The sequence below is a fragment of the Rattus norvegicus genome, chromosome 11 (genome assembly GCF_036323735.1).
Source record: "Rattus norvegicus strain BN/NHsdMcwi chromosome 11, GRCr8, whole genome shotgun sequence".
Classification (NCBI taxonomy): domain Eukaryota; kingdom Metazoa; phylum Chordata; class Mammalia; order Rodentia; family Muridae; genus Rattus; species Rattus norvegicus.
In genome coordinates, this window is record NC_086029.1 from 69974734 (window position 1) to 69998832 (window position 24099).

Below are 24099 nucleotides of genomic sequence, written 5' to 3' on the forward strand. Positions count from 1 at the left end.
AGAATTTTTCCCCTAAAGAAAGGCAGGAGGGCTAGGTACAGCTCTGTGGTCCATCGTGTAGTGTGATTGGCAGGCTTGTCTGTGCACTGCATGTGTGCTGGTGCCTGCAGAAGCCAGAAGAGGGTGTCAGCTCCCCTGGGACTGGAGTTACGTTTTATGATCCACTATGAACCTGGAAACCATGATCCATAGTAAATCATTTCTCCTTTCCAAATGCTTTCTCAGGCTCCCGTCATGGTGACAAAGTCAACCCAGGACAAGACAAAGACTAGAGGTGATGGCTAACCTTGCCACCTTGATGAGCTCTGGAATCAGCCAAGAGTCACTCCTTAGGTCAAGTCTACTAGAGCATTTTCTAAAATGATTAACTGTGGGGAGGGACCCTCCCCTCCCTGAGGCGGAAGACACTTTATGGTGGGGGCCCAGCTACAAGGAGGTTGTAGGGACAAGGCTGTGGCCTTTCGCCTGCCTGCCTTCACCCTTGCTAGTGAGTGAATCTACCCTATTGCCACCACTGCTACTGCCATCCTCTTCTGCTTTCCAATGTGAACTGAGGACTAGTGGCTCTCTGAGAATGGCCTTCCGGCACCAGGCAGGCCTGCTGCAGTGTACAGCCACTCGGACTGAGCAGCTACTGGCTTTTCCAACAGACAGCCTAGTGTGCAAGAGTCCAGCATGACTCATGTAAGCCAATCAAATAAATTCCCCGTGTGTGTGTGTGTGTGTGTGTGTCTGTCTGTCTGTCTGTCTCCAATCAATTCTGCTCCTCAGAGATTCCTAATACTCAAGGCATAAATGAGATGAGCCACTGAGTGTCTGCAGTCCAATGCAAAGGGATACCTTATCTTTGAAATACTTTCTTAATGCCACACTGCCTTTTTTCTAAGTATTTTTTATTCTGAATTTGGGACTGATCAGTTTTGCATTGTTTTTACTCCATCTGTAAACAATACATTGATCTGTAGGGATCCATAGATAATCAAACTTGGGGCCCTTACCACAGAGTTATACCTCAGTCTTACACTTTACGTAGTTTTGGCCCAGATATATAATGGTGTGCACTTGTGATCACAACTTGAGAGGCTAAGCAGGACGGTTGGTTCCAAGTTGGTGAGGGCTACACAGTGAGACCCTGTCTCAAAAAATAAAAGCCAAAACAATATAAAGTTTAAGTTTTACAGAAAATAACATGTTTGTGTAGTCTTATACATATTTTTATACTGTACAATCCAGTTTTCCCTTCACAAATTATGCTTGTAAGTTTTCTAAGTTGATGCAGCCATAGTAAAATATCCACCTTTTTTTTTTTTTAAGACAGGGTCTCACTGTGTAGCTCTGGCTAGACTCAAATTCAGAGATCTGCTTGCTTCTGCAAATGCTGGGACTAAAGATGTGTACCACCATTAGTGGTCCCCAACTTCCTTTGAAAGATGTACCTTCTAACTATGTGTGTGTTGGGTACACATATGGGGACAGCTGCCTGAAGAGGCCAGAAGAGCCTGTGCCTCTCCCCGAAGCTGGAGTCTCAGCTGGTGTGAGCCACCTGTCATGGAGGTTCTCCAAGAACCATCTATGCTGTCACCAGCTAAAGCCACCATTCCAGCCCAATACCTTACCTCAAATGTCTAAGCTTTCGTCTCTTTCACTGTGAACAGTTGAGGATTCAGACTGAATCCTCACTGACCACTCTTCCACATGTGGAATCCTAAGTTTACTTTCTATAACGAGTGTACAGTGTGCAGGCTCTTTTAACAGTTTAGCCCCCGTCATAACTGATTCACTTGAGGTCTGACACTTAGGAACACGAGCCCAAAGCAATGTGTCATGGAATCTTTTCAAATAGATGGCAAACTTAAATATCCTACTTCAGATGCAAAACAAGCAGATTTGAAGTGAAACAGGCAGGGGAGAAAAAAAAAAAGAATTCACAATGCAAAAATTGCAAAGTTTATTTTCTTAAATAAAATACTATATTCATATCTATACAAATAATTATTACAACCATCAAAATGTTACATTTAACAATAAAAATTTCAAAACTTTAAACAAGAGCGTGTTTTGGAATATTCACATCCTAATACAATGCATTTGTAAAAAGATGTCAAAATAAACAGGCCCCATTCTTATTTACAAGCGTGGGATAATCCTGATCCTGTTATATGTCTGCTCTGTATTCCGTTATAAAACAAATCGGTTCCCACTAGCATTATAAACCAGGTGGTTTACAGTTATCGGACACAGTGCCCAGCAGAATGCTGGCTGGGTCATAGACAACATATTACACGACGAAGCACTGAACTCATGCTTCCCTGGTGCTTGCCTACAGTAAGCATCATGCCCAGTGTATCTATAAATAATTTGTGAAGGAAATCATGTTCTCCTCAATTTTCAACATTTTTAAAAAGCCAAAATGAACACACACACACACACACACACACACACACACACACACACACACAGAGCTTGCTGAAAGTGGAAGTTTCCTTCACAGTAACACAACTGCAGCATCTTAAGTCACACTGGTCTGGTCCCTCCTTGGAAGATAAACAGTTCAACACCCCACACGTTCATCACTATAGTCAAGGCCTGTGCTCAGAGACCCTGCAGATGAAAATGACTTTAAGACTTCAGGAGCAGGAGGGCAGAGGTCTCAGAAAACGTGAAGACAAAGTTAAACAGGCCGAACTTTAATTTCCTATTAGATATTGCGTGTACAGCAGTACACACAACTGGGCCCAGAAAGTTACTTTTTTAAATAGTGTGCTACAAGAGAGGTTTATCCATGTCTCATGGAATCTATTGGTGGGTTATGCACTCATCCAAAAGAACCTGCCCAATCTTCTCAGCCTAAGTTCACTTGTATTTATGAAGCACCTGACAGCAGATCTGTGCCCAAAGGAAAGGTTACCATGTAGAGTTTATGCAAATGTAGAAATGACTGCCTGCCACACAAGCTGTGTTTACAGGCTCAGCTACACAACTCGCCAGTGACTGTCAACGGTGGCTCAGGGGTGCTAAGGCAAGAGTGAGAAGCATCAGCTGTACTTGTCGCCTGTGAAGTGTTCGACTACTCAGCATGCACCATCCCTGGAGTGCCTTCCCCGCAACACAGGGCTGGCCGGACGGTGTGTTCTGGGATCTAGTCTCAGGATCAGAGGCACAGTTTCACGTAGAGTGCAGGACCAGCGCAGAGGCATGTCATCATCAGAACCAGAAGCTCTGAGCCCAAGGCCCTAGGTGTGGTCTCCCAGTCTGTCTGGACTGAGTCCATCCGAGTGTGGTGAACCCCACAGGAGCTACTAAAAACAGTTTAGACTTCAGTACAGGAGAATTCAGAGCACAGTTAAGCAAAAAAACAGGTAAACAAACAAAACAAACACAAAACCTTGCTTTTTGGTAGAACTTTGGGGAAGGAAAACAAAATGCTAACATTCGGGAATCTCTAAAAAAACTAATTTGCATATACACATTGCAAAATCAGCAGATTAACTCCACACTAGTGTCTCTGGTCATTTGCTAATTGCTGCCCTCCATATGTAACAGCCACAAGCATACTTCCTCCAGGTAGTCGGCATCCACATGACAGGCCTGCCGTGACTCTCAGGTGTCTGAGGATGTGAACTGAAGGCTATTCCATTTTGGTACCACCTTTACCTTTCCTTCTACCAGAGGGAAAAAAATCCACCAAGCCAAGGAATGTAGTTATTCTCACATACAAAAATCTCTTAAATCAAGCTTAACTATTAACAACTAAACTAAGAGCATTTTGAGGAATTGTTGCCCTTTAAGAAAGAGGCACAGGGGTTGCCAAGAAATAAACCTGGGCCCCAATACTACACACCTACCTAACAGGATGGCCCATCACAGTCTAATGCGGGGAGGACCCTATCCCAGGGACTTGGTCAGGCTGCCTGCCATCCATTTGATGAGGAACAGCTAAAGGAGTCTATGAGCCTCCTACTTCCCTGTGTGAAGGGAAGCGAAGCCAAGAAGAAACGCAGAGGCAAGACTCAACCCTTTGTTGACCTTTTAGATGTTTCCACTAGAACATGGTTCTACATCTTCTTTGGAGTGTAAGTTTTAGCCTCTCTCTGAGATGGCTAATACTAGAAGGCAAGAACAAGGCAAAGGAAGCCCTATAAAATGCTTAAACAACTGTGTGCTTTTAAAAGGCTGATTTAAGTGACTGCCCCGCACTGCAGTTCTGCAGACTTCCGACCTGTGTCTGTGACTGCCACAGACACCTCTGCCTCTCAACCCACAGGTCGACCCCTCAGACTTGCACAATCACACCACGGTGAAAATCCTGCCCTCCCCTCAGAAAGGAAGTGACATCTGGCATTTCAGAGTCATTCTAGTAAAATTAAACCTATAACATCTGAATAAATAAAAGACTTGTACAAACCCAATGTCTACTAAAACATTAAAATGGATTTACTTCATGTGTGATCAACTTATTAACAAACTCATTGAAGAAGTTTGCATAGAGAAATCTAAACATCTTCACTCCTTTAGAACTTCCTGTGGAGCTCTAAGAGGAGGACTGAGAGGAGCGGAGCACTTTCACTGATTCTATGCGATCAATAGTTAGAACAAAAGGATCGATCAAGGACTCCCACTTAGAAAATAGACATGATTTTGTGTGTTTCCAGAAATTACAAAGCTATCTGTGGAGACAGTTTAGAGTCATGCTGACAAGCTGAGGACAACTTGAAACTTAACAACCGAACCTACTGCATCTCTGCCATTATTTTGACAGAAATAAGTGGAAAGATAAGTGTTACACTTATCTTTTGGTATTTGGTTTTATTTAGAGATTAACAGAGACCATTTATGTTTCCTCCCCAAATCATGTAGCTTTAGTAATCGACACACTAATAGGTACCCAGACTTTCAAACCAGGCAGGAGCACAGTGAGAACTCTTTCTCATCTGAGCCCATGTATGAAATGATCTCTAACACACAAATCTACAGTATCTTTATTTAGAGCCACATGTGAGCAGGAGCCCAATTATCTACAGACCTTTACGTCTCTCTCCAGATGGTCACAAAAAGCTGAAAGCCAGACAGCATCACAGTGCAGTATTCTCACCATTAAAGCTCTGGCGCAGAGCTGAGCTGTCAACCAAACAAAATTCCCAAAGTAGCAATGGGCTTTAGGACCTTTATGCTGCAATCTCGAGTGGCGCCTCTCAGCAGAGTGGCAGAATGCGCTCTTTCCCGGCTACCTAGGAGGCCGAGGCCAGGCCAGTCTGGACAACACGGCAAGATCCCTGTCTCAGAAACACAGTGCAAACCTGAGCTTTGTCCATGTCATGTTACCTTAGTTCAAACTGAGCGAGTCTGTCCTTCAGCACTCAAGAGCCACCATGATGTGAGGATACCTATGTGAAAGGCAGACAGCCACCAAGAGAAGGTGGGACAGGAATGACTGGCTATACAGAACACTACCCTTAGTGAAGCTGGCAGATTGGACCTGTCAAGAGCAAAGAAAATGATGACTATGCGTGCCCGAATGCAATTGATAAATGTTCTCTTTCCCTCAGTCCATTTCCTATTGTGCTGTTCACGAGTCAAGTATTGCACTGTGAAGTCCTCTTCTCCCCGCAAGAATAGTATGCAGGAAAGAAACACAGGTTTGCCTTGCTCACCAGGAGGGGTGATTTTCAAGGGCAGCAGACGCAGAGTGGGATGGTGAAACACGTGACCAGGCATAAGTGACCCTTTTGCTGAGTCTTTAGAAAGGCATTTAGTGGTAACTGCTCTGATCAGGCCCTGGGTGGCTTCCTTAGCAAACCAAAACTAAAAAACAAAACAAAACAAAAAAAAAAAAAACAAGCAAACAAAACCTTCCACACTAAACCTCTGCTGGTCCTTGGGCTTCCTCGGAGCCAACGGGCCCATTCTGTGTGCCTTTCCCTCTATTCTACACTATTTAACAGAGTGTAGCAACAATTGAAAGTTAACGCTTTAAGAGTTTTTAAAAATTCAGTACATACAACTTCTTCTTAGCTTTAACTTCTCAAGACTCAACATATGTTTTCAAATTCATTACTAATTCATTGGGGTTCAAGATGTCTACAGTAGGACCCTTTTCCTCCTATTGGGTTGCCTTGTCCGGCCTGGATATGAGCGGCTGTGCCTGGTCTTGTGACTTATCACGCTGTGTTCAGTTGATGTCCCTGGGTAGCCTGCTTTTTGGGGAGGGGGGATGGTAGAGGACTGAATTTGGGGGAGAGGGAAGGTGGGTGGGGCTGAGAACTGCAGTTGGGATGTAACGTTTGAGAGAATAAAAAAATCTACACTGTTTTCCTATGCTTTAGAACAAGGGCTCTCTACCTGTGGGTTGTGACCCATTTGGGGGGTCAAATGACTCTGTCATAGGGGTCACCTAAGACCATCAGAAACCACATATTGACATTACAATTTGTAACAGTAGCAAAATTACAGCTATGAAGTAGCAATGAAACTAAGTTTATGGCTGGGAGTCATTAGAACATGAGGAACCGGTTAAAGGGTGACAGCGTTAGGACTGAGAACCTGTGCTTTAGAGCAAGCCTCAACTGCCCACTTGCAGACAGCAGTTCTCCAGTCATTTTCAACTTGTTCATTTCCAATGGAGACAAGATATCTATTTATCACGTGCAGCATGATAAATAAATATGCATATATGATATACATCCCCAACAGTGAGGACCAGGCTCTACTTGAAAACCCATTTCCACACCCACTCTCACTCATGAACAGACATACACATAATGAATGTATTTTTGTGAAGCACCATTTCATACCTACAAGAAAAATAATTCATTTTCTTATTATAATTGTTATGAAGGACAATAATGTAATTTACAATGCCATATTTAATATAAATAATCAGCAAATAAAAAGACAGCTTAAAACTCTACTCTGAAGTATCTGAAAGGCTCAAAGTGTCTTCTAAACACAATATTTTCTGAACAGTTCTAACATTTAAGTGATTGTAAATTAATGTATTTTAAGACCAAATAAATAGAATGAAGAGAGAATACAAAATCAATTCAACTAGTGAAGTACTAGTTGCTAACCGACACCAGGAAAACCACAGACAACTGCTGTTATTCTTTGGCCTGATGCAAAACCCAAGTACTAAGTGGAAAGCGTTTCTGTATTGTCTTAGCTTTGTATTTTTAAGGCTCATTGTCTAAGGAAGACTTACTTTACAGAATCTTGGCACATTAAAGGAGAATGTGGCTCCTACCTTGAAGAACAAGACATGAAATTTAGGGAGTTTATTAAAAAAATTATAATTAAGAAAGAAGTCTCTGTATCAAAGCTCAGGAATGATCAAACACTTCATTTATTTTCTATCTGCCTGATATTTTTACTTATGGGAATTCAACTCATTATCAATTCATTACTTGCCATGGTTCAGAACTGTTAGATGTTGACATCGACAAGCACCTATGACGAATCATGATTTCTTTCAAGTTGCTTTTACTTTTGGATTTGCAACTTAACCATCTCGACCATCTCAACTATTCAGTTTACAACTTCTCAACAACTGAGTTCAGAATCTCAGTTCCCCCTCCCACCCAGCATGTGCCAAGATCTCTTCGCCTTCTGGCTGATTAGTACTTAGGGAATAAAAGATTACAAATCAAGCTTGGAAAGGTAAGTCACTTAGAAGATTAAAGAAAGCACATCACTCAGAAATAAAAGATGATTGTTTTGACAACCCCAGTGTATGCATCCTCTCTGACATGGCTTCCTTGTAGACAGAAGCTAATGGAAAAACGGTTATCCAATACAAAGACACATATCCACATAAGCTCTCTCAATGCACATCTGTATACAGAAGAACAGTTGTCATTTCAACCCAAACCACTACAGTTAGTTTCTCTGGATTTAAACAGCTGAGCTGCAATCATGACCTAAAATATGGCTTATGTTGTGAGCAGGTCTGTTTGAGGACTGCTTGGAAGAGTCAGAAGCAGAGGAGTTTGCTATGGTAAGCAAAGGTGACATTGCTGAGCCATCGGGAAGAGCCGCTATTTCCGGAAACAATGACGTCATATTAAAATTGGATAGGTGAGAGTTGGCCATGTGCATTGGCGGCATCTCGGGGAGAAGAGGGAAACTTGGCTGAGCAAAGCCAACAGGTCTGGGAGGAGATAAAATGGATCCAAATCGGTTGTTTAGACTTCCACTGTTCACTTTCTCTGTGCTAGGATTGGAGAACATTTGATTAGAAAAATAAGGGATTGAGATGTCATTGGACAGAGTGGGATGAGCAGGAGAGTAGGGTGGGTAGAAGGAGGGGAGAGTGTTCTGGGGATCTACTGGGATGAGAGCTGGAGCTCGGGTGGCACTAGGCTGAGTCACCTGTGGAATGAAGGAAGTATTAGCATTTATTGGTGGATTCATGCCACCCTCAGGAATAAAAGGAAAACCAAAGTTTTGTGACAGTGAATGCTGGTCAGGACCTGAATTATCATTAGGTACTTGTGGACTGTCAGGCATGAAGCGGACAATACTTCCTCTCTTCTCTGCAGCAGGCTGTTGCCGTCCAAGAATCATACTGCCACTAGTGGAGAGAGGAAGATGAGGAAGACTTGGATCAAAGACATTACTGTGCCTTTGATTTCCAGAACGATTCCTTTCAGGCTGGCGGATTTTAGAACCACTGCTATCCTGCAGGGGATGTCTTGATCTCTGGGCAACTGAGGAGTTAGCCTGACGCACAGGAGGCCCTTGGTCAGCATTCCCATGAGACACAGATGGGTGTGGCAAAGTTGGCCTTGCAACCCCATGCATGTTGGATGTGACAGGAGGGTTCATGTGGCCCTTGGCCCCATGACTGTCAGTAATCCTCATGGGATTGGACTTCTGTACGGAAACATTGGGACTTGTGTTTCGACCTTGAATATCCCCTGAGGAAGAAGAACTGGAGAAAGGAATATTCAAAGTGCTGTTCCTGGGGTTAATTGCACCTAAAGACATGTCACAACTCTCCCTATTCTGACTTTCACTCTCTCTTCTAATATGAACACTTTCACGAGCTGGAGGACAATTATACTCAATTGTTGAAGACGGACCACATTGTGTATTCCTTGGATGTTCTGAGAGTGACCTTTGACTCCCAATGACCTGATCGCCAAGGTGAGGAGCAAGCAGACTCTGCATGAAACTCTGGTGACATGTGTTCTCACTATCCCTTGGTGGGACAGCATTTCCTGTTGGGATGCTCTGAACTGGCGGATAAGATAATCTCTTTTGTCGGTCTATTGGTGGTGGGCCAGTGTTTTGACTAATTCGAAAAGCCTGGGACTGCATACCCCTCAGTGATGGTGCAGGGTTACCTATTTCATTGTTTCTTGAAGATTGTACTTCAAAATTACTCTGGGGCTGTTGGCTGGCTGCCCCTGGTTTGAATGTCTGACAATCAGAAAGGCGGATATCTGAGGTGACAGTATGATCCATGCGACCCTGCATATTATGAAGTGCCAAGCTCTTATTTCTGGGAACATCAAGATAGCTTCTCATCTCAAGCTGATCTGAAACCCTAGAACCCTGAATTGATATGCCCAGTCTCTGTTCTGAAGTAGAAGATGACTTTCCAATGAGTGCTTCAGCAGAGTAACTTGACACTCGGTTTCTCTCTGGCCTGTGTGGAGCACAGGTCATGTCTGAAGACCTAGTCACAATACTTGGTTGGGACACCATTTGCTGCTCTAAGCCTCTTGATGGTAAAAGCCTCTGCATTGGATTATGCCCAGATACATGATCAGAAGAAACCGCTGAACCCTGCTGTCTGCTCCCAACATCCTGTTGCTGGTGTAGAACGTCCTGATTGAGATGGTTCTGGGGATGGCTGTGGTGGCCCCGGCTACTTGAAGGGTTTTCGCAGCTCTTCTCTGGCTGGGAACTAGCAAAGTGTTGTTGTAGCTGTTGCTGCATCTGTTGATGGTGAGGATGTGGTTGGCTGCTCTTGGGTCTCGACTGGTCAGTCCCATGGTGTTTGGGTTGTAAGGATAGCTGAGATGTGGGAGTGCCCTGAACAAGATTCCTTTTCTTCTGCATCTGAACTTCCTGCTGTAGAGTTCTCTGTTGGTGCACGATATGGGGCTGGGAGTGGACAGCATTATCTGCATGAGGCACATGATGCTGCAGCTGATACAAGTGATGCCTCTCCCTTAGCTGCCCTGCTTGCTGCTGCTGCTGCTGCTGCTTGAGGTACAGATGGTTGGTGTGAAGGTGAGACACGCCTTGAGGGGGTACATGCTGCTGCAGTGCCTGCAGATGTTGGCCTGCCTGGGTTTGCTGCGGCTGCTCAGCAACGGAAGGCTGAGGGTTACACTGAACATCTGCCTGCCTCAGTACAGGAGCCGCAAAGTTGTTACCAGCTGGGAATAACCGTGTAAGGCCATCTCCATGTGCTGGGTTGCTAACAGGAACAACTGAGTTTGAGGAGTTGGGCGTGATCTGACTCGCCATCATTTGAGTTTGATCAGGAATGTTGTCTGGAGTCCGACTCATGAGGGGCACACTTTCAAGTCTGAGAGGGGCTGGCTGACAATGCTTTTGACGTTTGGCCGAAGACAGTAAAAGATCATCTTGTACAGTGCGCTTTGCAGAATCTTTACGACTTTCATGACTAGGCTTTGAAAGCGGTTCTTGAACCTGTGGATTTGGTATGGAGTTAGCCATGCTGTTCAGCTGTTCCTGGGAATATTCTGTCATTAGAGGTGGCACAGGAGGCTGGCTGCCATAAGCACTGGATGCAACAGTCATATTAACAGTCACAGGAATAGCAGTTTGATCTGAGCTCTGAGATAGACCCGCACAGCTGACCAGAGGACGGCTGATGCTGTTCTGATGGGTGAGACTCGGTGGCTGAGAGGCTGACACCTGTAATGGGGGATTTGATGCTTTAATTCCCAGAGAACAGCTTGGCTTTTCAAGAGGCCTATCAACTGTCACTTCCACTGAATCCTGAGAGTTAAATTCATTTGGTGTTGGATCTGCCTGTCCCGTGCAAGTCTCCTTGTGGATCTGTGGTTTAAAGGGCTGGTCTCCCTCTAAAGAGGTTTCAGAAGGCTTTGGAGTAACATCCTTCAGATCAGCCTGTGTGCCAAGCCTTCCCTTCTCAATGCTCTCCTGGTCTAAAATAGCTCTTGCAGCAAGGGCCACAATGTCAGTTTGCTCTGCAAAGGTGCAACTGTCACATGTGTTAGTTGTACTGCTGGTCACATCTTCTCGAGCTGTTTCGGGAAGCATGGAGGCAACCGAGAAACTACGACTACTGCCAGAGCTGGTTGACATAGGAGAGTCAGCCTGCCTACTGGTGAGCAAAGAGCCATGAATAACCTCCTGATCAGGGAGACAGGAGTGGGGCTGTGGCAGATCTCTATCGTCACTCGTCAGTAGTAGTTCCTGCTTGGGATGCAAATCAACATTAGGATCACCTATCTTAGAACTTTCTGGAGAAAAGTCAGGATGGTCCATCTGGACTGGGAGAGATGTTCTCTGAAGGTCCTTTTCTTTAGCAAGATCAGACAGCAACATAGTTAGTCCTTGCCCCTTTAAAGGCCCTGCTGCTTGCATGGTGTCCAATGACTCCTGCTGAACCGGGCAAGGTTCTGCCACAATTTCTACCTCAGAGATACAGACAGTGTTTGAAGTGCTTGTAGTGGATGGCATACCAGAAACCTGAGAAACCAAACTCTCGGATTCGGTAGGAGATGGAGTCAACACATTGGCTGAAGCACAGGATTTCGTAGCATTGGGCAGAGCTACAGAGCATGGTGGTGTACCCTGAGATGACTCTTGCAAAATGGGAGTAGAATCTTTGGATTTCGCTGTGGCCAATGCAAGTTGTTCATTTGCTTCAGATTCTCGGGAGGATGAGCTACAGTCTTCTGCCGATTTAGATTTGGAATCAGACTCAGGGATCACTGATTCAGAATTCAGAATGTCCAAAGAATGTGAAGCAGAAATACTAACACTCTTTGCCTGGGACACAGTCACAGATGACAGGCCAACAGGGAGGCCGTTCAGCAGTCCATCACTACATGATGGCTCTGCTGAGCTGTCCATTCCGGGGCCATCCATCTTGCCCACATCTCTGACTGAATTCAGGGGACATGCTGGTTTGTTAGCTGCTAAGTGTTTCTTGGCACTTGGCTTCTTGCTCAGCCTTTTTGATTTCATGGTAGAGGGCAAACAAGTGACGGTGTTTGTTGAGGAAGCTGTTGCAAGGCTATAAGTAGTGGACTGCGTGGCTGAATTTTCTGCTGTCATGGTAGGTGCTACAGTTGTTAGTGAAACACAGTTAGTGGGGCTAGTTTGACTGTTTGCAGAAGTTTGAGGATTAGCAGACTGGCTAATAGACAACTGTACACAGCTTTGTCCAGCCATCTGTGATATGCTTTGATTGAGGCTGGCCAAAGCCCCAAATGTGTTCAGGGCAACATTGGTATTTGGATCTTCGCTGGTGGTGGGTTGAATGATTTGCATAGGGCTTTGATTTGTAGTTCCTGATGAGGACATCACAGGCTGCAAAGCAAAGAGCTGTCCATTTAAAGAAATGGTTTGGGGCTGCTGTTGGTTTGACATGGTAACAGAAAAAGTCTGTGCTGAGTTAGATGTGGACAGAGATGAAGGTCTTGGTAATATATGGACAAGATGCTTTCCTCCAAAAGTCTGTGGGGCTGGCACATTTTGCACTGAATTATGAGACCCTATTATAGCACTGGCTCCATTGACAGGGAGTCGAACAGGACCAGGATGGGGAGCAGAGAGGAGTGGCAATGGGTTCTGATTAGCCGCCTGTATGATGACAATCTGTTGACCTACTGCTTGGTTGGAAACCTCTGCCCTCATCATTGCTGGGCATGGGGTTGTGCTGGGTGGCTGAAGAATGATGACATTTTGGTTAGCTGGAGCTGCAGTGACACCTGACCCAACAGGTTGAGCCATCTGAATCACTTGCATTGCCGAATTCAGGGGAAGGATATTTTTTGGAGGCTGAGATTTAACTTGTGGTTGAGCAATTAGTGGTTGCATAGGTAAGGGTGGGCACGAAGGCAAAGTTACCACTATCTGCTCAACTGGCTGCCCATCTGTTGGAGGAGAATTGTTGAAGGTGATCCCTGTAGCCATATGCTTGTGGTTGCTTGGGGTAGGGCTGGTACCACACTCGTTTAATGCTGGAGTCGAAGCAGAAGATGGTGGCTGGCTTAAAGGCTGGATAGTGTTTCCGGCCAGGTGCAATGTAGTCCATGTTGTCTGTGTGTTTCCGGCTGAAGAGATTCGGGTAAGACTGTTGATGTTTTTTAATTCTGAAGCACTGACACTTGAGGAAGGCAGAGAACAAGAAAGAGTCCAACCACCTTCCAAAGGAGTTGCAGAAAGACTGCTCACTGGGAGGGCACTCTTCGACACTGCAGTGTGAGCTGGTACCACTGCTGCTGCTGTATTGGTTGGGTCCACAGTCTTGCTAACACTCACTGGAGAAGAGCTACCTGTAGATCTGGGAGGCTGGGAGGACACTGGGGTGGTAATTGACACAAGGGTGTTTTGTGAGTCTGCACTGGAGCCCTGTGTGGCCAGGCTGGACTTGGTTTCATGGTGCACCCCTGGGGCAGCTGCTGAATTGCTGGAGGAGGTGCCTGAGACACTCGAGACTGTTTTCTTTGATGATTTGGGGCTCTCCTGCACGTTGCTATTTTCTGAAGCATTTTGATCATTTAGGCATGTATTCAAGGAACGATGTTGGTGAGGGTCAGGGCCAACTGAAGTGGTGACTACTGAGCCACCAGTGGCACCGAGTGCACTTGATTGGCTTTCAGAAGTAGAAAGTTCGAGAATGTTTTGAGCAGAAATGGCAGTGGGAAGACAAAGGGGAACAGACTGGTTGGCAGCCAGTGCAGACACTGTAGTCTGATGCCACGGCTTGTTTTCAGAAGGGTAAATTCCAGAAATAGACACAGGAGTCACAAGCTTGCAGGTCCTCTGCACTGGCACCACATTGGCGGTTTGCTTTTGCAAGCCGTGACCAACATTAAAGGTTATCCCCTGGACAGCTGTCCCCTGGCTGTTTCCCCCAGGTTGGCTCCCGTTGGAATAAACAATGATGTTTTTCTGGACCTGGTCACTTGGAATAACAACAGACACCTTTGAGGTTTTCAGATTTCCTTTCCAGTGGATTGTGGGGTCATCATATAAGCATATGTCATTTGCTTTCAACAATTCAATATATCGGCCATTTTCTTTTTGGATTTCTTCTAGTTGTTTCCGTAGTTTTTTTATTTCTTCAGCTAAAATATTAGAAATAAAGATGTAAAAATACAGGTGATGTCAGTAATTATAACAACTTAAGCAAACCCATATGTGCTAAGCCACTGAATTCCAATTTTGGCCTTAAGATGCCTCAGCAGAGCCAGGAGCTCTCTGCTGCTGTAAGGTTTTCTTCTTAGAGTAATACCTCAAGACTCTCTTAAATTCCTTTTAAACATTACACCTTTAAAGGCCAACCACTGAAAATCTCCTATGGTGAAGAAGTCTCAACGTTCTGAATCAAAACCTTTCCAGTAACACAGCTAACAGAGGAAACAGGCTGACAGACAGACTGTTTAACTGGTAACATGCTTTTGATAAGCTAAATGCCTCTTTGTTCAGGGTTCCAAGGGTAGGGCTACCATAGCTGACGGTCTCTTACTAGTATGACGCAGAATGCTGAGGTGTAGCCCATGAGTTAGTTCTTGACTAGGCCTCGCCTCAAATCCATCAATTTGTGAGACAGTTTTCAAAGCAGCCTGACATGGTAGTAGTCCAAGGGTGGTCAGGACATGTTAGATCCTCACAGCTACTCCTGGACGACACTTGTATTATTATCAGGGCTGATTGGTATAATTCTTGATTCTGCTAATGCTTTATCTGACTGACTAAACCATGCCAGACACTACCACCCCTTTCATCAATCAGCTTTGGCTGGACCTCTGAATTTTCATAGTTGAAATGAATTATACTTATTATAATCTTAGTGTTGATTATAGTTGTCTTGGACCTTGTGTGCCTACTGTCTTATTTCTTTTCCCCTCTTGCTTACAGTCAATCCATCCTCAGATGGTTCTGCAGCAATCTAATTCCATATTGCTCAATGTCAGCAAGAACAGAAACCTTCTATCATTCTACACCCACTGCAGCCCCAAGTGGTCAGACTATCCTGACGCCAAACACCTAATGACTTCAGGGTCTCATCTCTTAGGGAGGTGATGTGAAGCAGGTGGGGAGATATTAGCAGGCTTGGAAGTCATTGAGATGAGCCCATCTCAAAACCAGCAGGTTTTAAACCAAGACCATAGCTGCAGGGCTCTGCTAATTGGTCAAAGGGATGGATCTATGACATAACTGCAGCCCTAGGTGAAGACATGACATTCTGAACTAACTGGAAGATCACTATTATAATAGTGTGTGTGTGTGTGTCTGTGTGTGTGTGTGTGTGTGTGTGTGTAAGATTACTACGTGCCTAGAAGCTTTTTGATTAAGAATAAGAGCATAGCACTGTCCCCCTCATTAGGAGTCTATCAAAATGGACGTGTTAATCTCTTGGGCAGGAGTATGTTCTGAAGGGTACATTGTTTCTTCTATAGACTTTAGTATAAAGCATGCCTCCAATACAGATTAGAACAGCAGTCTCTGACCACTGTCTGCCTTCAGCCTTTGAGTGTGTTCTACAGGAATGGTTCCTTTGGCCATTGTTGATCCTTGAGAAGGTGCTGTCCTCTATACTAAATGAGACAAACTATCTTCTACCAAAGATCAACGACAAACAATACAAGGATCAGATAGAATATATGCACAGAAAGAACCCAAGAAACCATGATCACAACAGAGAGAGATGACAAAAGAGCCATTGAGGCCGTTCCAGGTTCTACCCCACCCTGGCCTGGCTACATGTGCCTGGGAGTTTGTCATCAGCTTCCCTTTTCACTAAGGTAACTTGCTTGGCCTAGCCTCGTGTTCTCAGGCAAAGGAGCTTTCATTGGAAAAGTCTAAAGATCAGTCTAACCTCAAAGTATCTTGAGGAGTACTTCATGATGTTCCAAGTACCAATATATCCAGCTCTCTGATGGAGGCGCCTATAAGGGTGGCTTGCACCATTCAAAGAGAGCTGACTTAAGAAAGCAGCTTCTGAACGGAGTGTAAGGAAGAATTCCAAATGCTGCCCTGCGCTCCTGGAATGGCTTCCGATACTATTTCTTGCTCAGTACAAGCAGTGTGGCATAGCACTGACCAAAGTTAGTCCCGTTAAAGTGGTCTACTCCTTTTAATGTTTGTGAAAGGAAAACCTCTGATCATTTCAGAGCCATAAGAAAGGGCCACCCAACCGGCCTTCCACCCTGAGCTTTACATTGGCCCCAGAATGATTCCTTTCAGCTTCTCACCAATGCTTCTGTAAAACTCAGAACCCTCAGCACAAAAAGTTACACCTAAAAATCAAGTATATTAAATGATCGCTTCTCGGCCTTTTGGCTAAGATCAAGTGAAGTATATTAAATGACCTAGCAGTTCAAGATATACTTTATATTAATGCAAATAATTATGAAGTGAATATTTTGGCCTTTTGAGTCAATGCATTGTTAAAACTTGGCCCAGATCTATCCTCTAATCTTGTTTATAGGTTACCATGAGCACAGCTCCTCTGTGAGTCATCTTCTGAGAGTCTCCTAACTGCAAGATCAAGTGGAGCGGGGGAGATTCAACACTATTAGTTTCATGACTTAGGCAAACATAGAATAGAAGTAATCAAGGTTGAAGTTATGTGTTTTTACAAGATTAAAATTAACCACAGAGGAAGAGGAGTTCAGCTACAGTGATCTCATTTGCAATGCTACTGAGGGCAAGCCTATTCTGATTAGAGGGTTGGGGGAGCTTTCCATGTCCTCAAGTGCATGTCACTGTAACACAAACAGGAGACAGCAGGACTCGGCAAGTCTCCACCTTGTTCACTGCTCCCTCCATTAAGCAGGAGTTCATCGTTTTGCCGCTTCAGTTCTGTTATGTACTTAAAGGCTTGGTCCAGGATCATGTTCTTGCTCTGCAAAAGAAAAGTAACAATTTAAATATTTCATTAAAAGGTAAACCTGTAAGAAGATATGTAAAATGTGATAGCTTTATCACATGTGATACATAACTTTTTAATATTCGAATTAGATACAAAGTTCAAAGGCTTCTACTGATCATTTTACATTTACTAGCATCTGACCATTTACTACATGTCAGGCTCAGATCTAGGATCCAGGAATATAGGCAAAGGCATGAAGACCTGACTTCGATTCACTGAAGATAACTTCTAAAGGCAATGCACAGTGGCATGCACTTATAATTCCAGCTCTGGGAAGGTAGTGACAGCCTAATCCAATAGCCTCAGGCCAGTGAGAGATCCTATCTCAAGAAGTATGGTGGAAGGCGTGGAAGTGGTTGCCCACATCTTGAATCCTAGCACTTAGGAGGCAGAAGCAAGCAGCTTTCTGAGTTCAAAGCCAACCTGTCCACAGTTCTAGGCCAATTTAAAGAGTAAAAAAAGTAAAGGCATGCTAGAAGGAACAGCACCAGAAGTTTACTCTGGCCTTCACATGTACATGTACATGCAAGTACACCCACATACACATGTGTGCCTGTATACACAATACAAATAAAGCCAAAATGCTATGAACAGTGACATGTATGCACACAGACACACACACACACACACACACACACACACACACACACACACACACACACCATCAAAATAAAAAACAAAAAAAAAAAAACCCAAATCAAACACACAAAATTGGGTGAACAGATTTTTGCATGATTCACAAGCAGAACAAAGGAAAATTACAGAGGATAAGGAAGGAGACTGTCGATGGCAGCATGTGAACCAAACGTTTGTGACATTCTGCCAGATTTACATGTACAACTTCTGATCTATAATGTGCTAGTATTTGGAGCTGAAGTCTGGGAGGGCTCTACCCTGAATGGGATGAAGCACCCTTACAAGAAAAGTGAGAGATGGAGAGATGGTTCGGTGCTAACACTACTCTGGTAGATTAGCATCCTTATAAAAAGAGACAGGCTGGAAAGATGGTTGAGCAGTTAAGGGCACTTACTGCTTTAGCAGAGGACCCGGGTTTGGTTCCTAAACCCATGTGGAGCTCACAACCACTTGCTGCTCCAGTTCCATTGGCTCTAACAGCCTCTCTGGGCTCTGTAATGTCCTGCACTTATGTAGCATTCACAAACCTCATTCATACACATAAATAATAATTTATTATTTTAAAGAGAAAAGTGTGGTGATCTTTCTCTCTGTACCATGTAAGTACATAATTAGGACTAGAAGTTATTTATTTTTTTAAAGATTTTTATTATTTTTAATGACCTTTGTGCATTTGTTGGGGGTAAGCACATGAGTACCCAAGGAGGCTAGAGGTGTTGGATCCCAGTGGTCTGGAATTACAGGAAGTTGCAAGATGCCTGACAGGGGTGCTGGGAACCAAGCACAAGTAGCTCTGGCTTAAACTGTGGTGGAGTCATCTCTATAGCCCAAGGGTTGGAATCTTTGTTTTGGACTTCTCTGCTCTAAACTGCCAGGTTAAGGGGTTTTGTTTGTTTGTTTGTTTGGTTGGTTTTGTTTTTATTTTTGTTGTGTTGTGTTGTGTTTTGTTTTGTTTTGTCACTGGATCCATGACACTTCGTTACTGGAGCCTGTCCTGAGACACTCTGCTGATTGCTTTTGAGGAGGGACCTTTGGGAACTTTCTGTAAAGTGACACCCAAGTAAAACCTGAAGAGGGTGAAGCATCCCCTGAGGCTATCTGGATGAAGAGCTGCAGATCGCAGCCTCAGAAAGCAAAGGCACTCAGGCAGGGATGCCCTTGGTGTGTGTGAAGACAGGGCTGAAGGATGAGGCATCCTGAGAAGACTAACTGGAAGGGAGGCCACAGAGGGAGGGCCTTCTCAGTGTTACTGCACTGAGAACCACAACCTCCCAGAACCCTAAAAAATGGGCTGAGAAAGGAGTATCACTTGACAGAGTTTTGGTGCTATGCTCTCACTATATCCCTTTTCTAAACTTTTTTTAAAGGTTACATTTTACAGCAAAGCACTTCTTTACTCTTAACAGTTTTGAAGGTTATTTTATATTTTTATGTGCAAATGAGTGCTTTTGTGATGGAGAAAGTACCATGTGCAGGTGCCTACAGAGTTCAGGAGAGGATACTGGATCCCTAGAAGCTGGAATCACCTGACCTGGGTGCAGGAAATAGAACTTGGGTGCTCTCTAAGAGCAGTACGCCATCTCTCTAGTGCCATGGTCTTAATAAACTCTAAGACTGAAAATATAATGGGGACTGGAGGAAGGGCTAGTCTAGTCAGTAAAGTACTTGCCATGCAAGTGTGAGGACCTGAGTTCAGATCTCCAGCATGGGGCATGGCAGATCACGTCTATAATTTTACCACCAGGGAGACAGAGAGGCCGATCTCCGGAGCTCAACAGTCAGACAATTCAGCTGAATCACTGAACTCCAGGTTCAGTGTAAGAGCAAGTCTCAAAAAAAATAAGGTGGAATGCAACCAAGGAAGACAACTAATACTGACCTCTGTCTACACACACACAGCACATAAACACACACGGAGAACAGGAACACTATGTGCATATGGCAAAGTGTAAATAATATGAAGGGATAAAAACTGAAAAGCAACATTCCTCTATGCTCTTGCTCTCCAGATCCTGTCGTAGACACAATCATTGTGAAGCTGCATGCATATTCTTCTAGTAATAATCTTCGCCAATATATTCTTTAAAAACCCAGACAGAGGGCTGAGAGATGGCTCAGTGGTTAAGAGCACTGATTACCTTCCAGAGATCCTGAGTTCAAATCCCAGCAACCACATGGTGGCTCATGGTCATTTGTAATGAGATCTGATGCCTTTTTCTGGTGTGTCTGAAAAACCCAGACAGAGCTGCTGGGGAGGTGGCTCAGTGGGTAAGAGTGCTTTCTGTAAAAGCAGGAGGCCCTGAACTTGGATCCCTAGAATGTGCATGTGGGACCCTGTAACCTCAGTGCTGAGGGTGAAGAGCAAAGAGTACAGGATTGTTGGGGTTTGCTGGTTGCCAGCCAAGCCGAAACGAAAACCAAAACCCATCAAATAAAATGAAAAAAACCTGTGAGCTCCAGGTTCAGTGAGACATCCTGGCTCCAAGGAGTAAGGTGGACACAGCAGAGGACACCCAAGGACCTCATCTGGCCTTACTTTCTAATGGCCATTCCTTTTACCTGCCAGCTTATTATGAAGAAGCATTTTAGCTACCCACTGGTCACTTGTGGTGTCTTCCTTTTGACTACTAAGCATGTGGTCATGAATGACTAAGTTCCTGTCCAATGTGCACAGTACGTATGCGGCCAGGCCTCTATTGCTCTCTCACTGTTGTGACTTGGTGGTTTGATTCTGTAAGATTCAGTTCTGGGGCCGTCAACCCAGTCACTACAGAAACCCAGTCCGCATACAGGGAACTGGAAAACCAGGGGTGGAGTGGAACTCAGTGGTAGAGTGCCCATGTAGCATGTATGTACGGCCCCAGTTTCAAATCCTGGTACTGCAAAATCAGAGAAAACGAATGCTGACCTTCCTTAAAACAAGAAGCAAAACAGTAGAACCTGATAATGCTCAGCCGCCTGCCCCTACCCGGACAGCAGGCAGGAGCACAACAGTAAGACAACCTGCCCGCTGCTGTGCTCTGGAGATCAAACATTCCTCTGCACACACCAGACACTAAGAAGGTGAAATGGTACGATTTCCTTTCTTCAAGAACTTCCGAGAACCAGGAATGAAAGAAAGCCAAGAGTAGTAGATGGTGAGACTTTACTAGGCAGCTTTCAACATGTACTGAGTGGCCAGGCCCCTGCACCTCAAGACAAACAAGTAAATCGCAATTAGCCCCGTGTTAAAAAAATCAATCCTTTTACTTTTCTTGAACCTGGGAACCTCCTGCCTCAGGTTCCTGAAAGCAGGGACAGTCTATTTTTAAAAACTCTGCAAACAAAAAAAGTCACACATTTATACAAATTTAATCCACTCAGTAGGGATAAAAAGAAATTGAAGTGTCAAGGAAGGCAATGAGGAAGAGTAAACTGATCAAGCCTTGGCACCCCACAAGTTTCAACACAGAGAAGCACCCATTTCCGTCCTACTGAAGGAGAGTGCCAATAAGGGGCTGGATGAGAGGCTTTTAGGAGCAGTGATACCAGGCCCCTCCCACATCCATATTCTCAGCCAATGGGATGAATTCTTTCCTGCTCTAACCACACAAAGCAAGTTTACCTTCTCTGAAATTTGAACTAGAAAATTCAAACCTCGAGGACAGTTCTTCCAAGTAGTCAAGACAGGCTCCCGAATCAAGCAAGGCAAAGCGAAACGACGCTGTGTGTTACAGCTCCAGAATCTCTAGCCCTGTCCCTAAAGCAGCCCCAGAACTCCAGCAGCTCACACTCCTTCACCATTTCTATTCTCAGGGAAGAGTCTGACAAGACACTTTCCCGGGAAACAAAACACAACAGTTAGGGCCAAACACAAGCGTATTTGATCAGCTTTTTAAAGAGCTGTTAATTCTTTTATTAGTAAATTCCCCGTTTCCTTTCAACTTTTCTCCCTAAAATAAGTATCTTGACTGCTCATTTGAAGAGGGGTTGCAGTTAGGGCTGTGTAGTCTTAAAGCCAGTTCTCTCAGAAAGCCACTCTCTTAAAGTTAAGTACAGGTCTCCAACACCCACAGACTGAAACCCAACATGGTTGAATTTTAGTCCATCTGAGTGGATGAGACCTGGTGTTGTGTCTGTCCTTCAGGTCACACAGCCTCTAGGACTAGAGGATGGGAAGAGACCCCCTTGGTGTAACTGCTTTGTGTGACCGAGCTTGAGGATCCTTTTCTATGCTTGAGCCAGAGACAGGGCAACCAGACACCAAGGAAGCATCTCTGAAGGCGAGGTCCGGCTCCTGGAGATGCATCATCACCACCTCACTCCACCCCCAACCCCTGAGTGATTTGAGGAGTGGTTCAGGGTTGTATCTGGAAAGCCAGGCTACCTCCATAATGACAGAATTATGAGCAGGCACAGGCTTGGATGTTGGTCACTGGATCAGCACCCCATCTGGATAGCCCTGTCCACCAGTCTTCTATAAGAGTAAACTTTTCTCCTGTAGCACTGCCTTAAGGCAGGGCTAGCACCAGGGCCAGGCTCAGGGCTCCTCTTAAAGCAAGAAGGGGTGGGAAATGAGGCAGTACATCCCAGGCAGAAGATGAGGTTGCCCAGCTCACTAAGTACAGTCCATGCACATGCTCAGATCTAGCTCCAAGGGCCGCTGCTGGAGCTCAAATGGTGCAGAGTACACTGCAGATCTGTTTCCAATTGGCAACGTAGGAAACTGAGGCTTGCAAAGTTGGGGGAACAGCACCAACAAACTAGATCTGGCCCAGTCCCAAAGGTAGCAGGGGCTGCTGCCTCAACCATACCTGACTTGTCTCCCCAGCAGGTAGATGGAAGGTCCTTTGCCACTCCCCAGGGGAAGTGGTCCAGTGACATCTTTAAGATAACTACACATACCACACATTCCCCACAATGCTCACACCCAGCCTACAAATCTCTCTGGTCATTTTTTGCAAGGTGATCCTAGGGGAAGCATGTGAATTGTGGACGGGAAATAGTGGCCATCAGTCTCGAGCTGCAATCCTGGTGGCAGCCGCCAAGGTCAGTAATTTCCTGAGCTGGAGGAGGGGCCATTGCATTGGACCACACTACCATGGGGCTTTCCAGTAGCTCCAGTTAAAGGCATGGGAACTTGGGCTTTTACATGCCTCATTCTCAAGAATGAAGCAAGCAAACAAGCAAAAACTCATATTCACTAAGCATTCAAATAAAAAGGCTTATCATTATTATTTACCATTCTTATTTGGACAAAATACCTAAATGAAAGGGGGGGGGGAGAAGATGGGGGGATCCCCAGGAAAACTGAGGGAAATTTCCTGGGAAAGCCCATCCAACAGTGAGGGGTAAGAGTCCACAAAATAAGCATATGCCATGAGGTTCAGGATGAGAAAACTTTATAAAAGAGGAGACCAGCTGGCTGAGACTAAAACCAGGGCTGAAGGACTAGAAGGAAAGTCTCAGAGGGCAAAAAAGGCCAAAGAGAAGTCGTGCAGTGACCTGACCATCTAGAAAATTGCATTGAGATTTCACTGAACATTCGCAAAGAATTAAAAGTACACCCGACTGAAGAGATGGCCTACTGGAGACCTGAGTTCAAATCCCAGACCCCACATAAGAACCCAGGCAAGGCTATCCCTGAAGATAGTCCCAGAGTTGTGGGGTAGGAATGTGACTAAGGTGGGGAGTGAGCTGACCAGTGGTGATCCCACGCCCATGCGTGCAGGGCAGCACAAATTGGACCCAGTGGGTTATTAGAAAAAGCAAAGAGGGCATGAGCTGGGGGAGGGAGTGGAACGGGAGGAGATAGGAAAAAGCTGAGGGTGAATAGGGTCAAGATGTTGTGTACTGAATGAAATTCTCTAAGAATTAATACAAGGACTGCATTTTTAAAAGACGGAGAATGGTAAGGGAAGACATTCCACAGCCTCCTCTGGCTTTCACGTCTGTGTAGGACACACACACACACACACACACACACACACACACACTCACACACACACACACACACACTCACGCACACACTCACACACACACTCACACACACTCACACACACACTTACACACGCACACACACACTCACACACACTCACACACGCACACGCACACACTCACACACACACTCACACACACACTCACACACGCACATGCACACACACACTCACACACACTCACACACACTCACACACTCACACACACACTCACACACACGCACACACACACTCACACACACTCACACACACACTCACACACACACTCACACACACACTTACACACGCACACAATTTTGTAAGTTTAAAAAGGATACAGAAAACTAAGAAATGAAAAACTAAATATAAAAAGAAAACAGTTGAGAATGGCTGTCTATG

The 24099-nt window shown here is 44.8% G+C and overlaps 1 protein-coding gene and 1 pseudogene across 4 annotated transcripts in view; one reads left to right on the forward strand and one right to left on the reverse strand.

Annotated features, from left to right (window-relative positions):
* Positions 1 to 1924: 1924 nt before the first annotated feature.
* Usf3 (upstream transcription factor family member 3) overlaps positions 1925 to 24099 on the reverse strand; it is a 59152-nt gene continuing 36977 nt past the window's right edge. For all 4 annotated transcript variants that reach the window (XM_006248357.4, XM_006248356.4, XM_039088895.2 and 1 more), the window contains 2 exons: positions 16987 to 17083; positions 1925 to 14300 (listed from right to left, as the gene is read on the reverse strand). In XM_006248357.4, coding sequence (XP_006248419.1) covers positions 7888 to 14300; positions 16987 to 17083 — 6510 coding nt within the window. In that variant the 3' untranslated portion in view covers positions 1925 to 7887. The remainder of the gene's footprint in view (positions 14301 to 16986; positions 17084 to 24099) is intronic.
* On the forward strand, positions 16499 to 16676 carry LOC120095793 (U2 spliceosomal RNA; annotated as a pseudogene).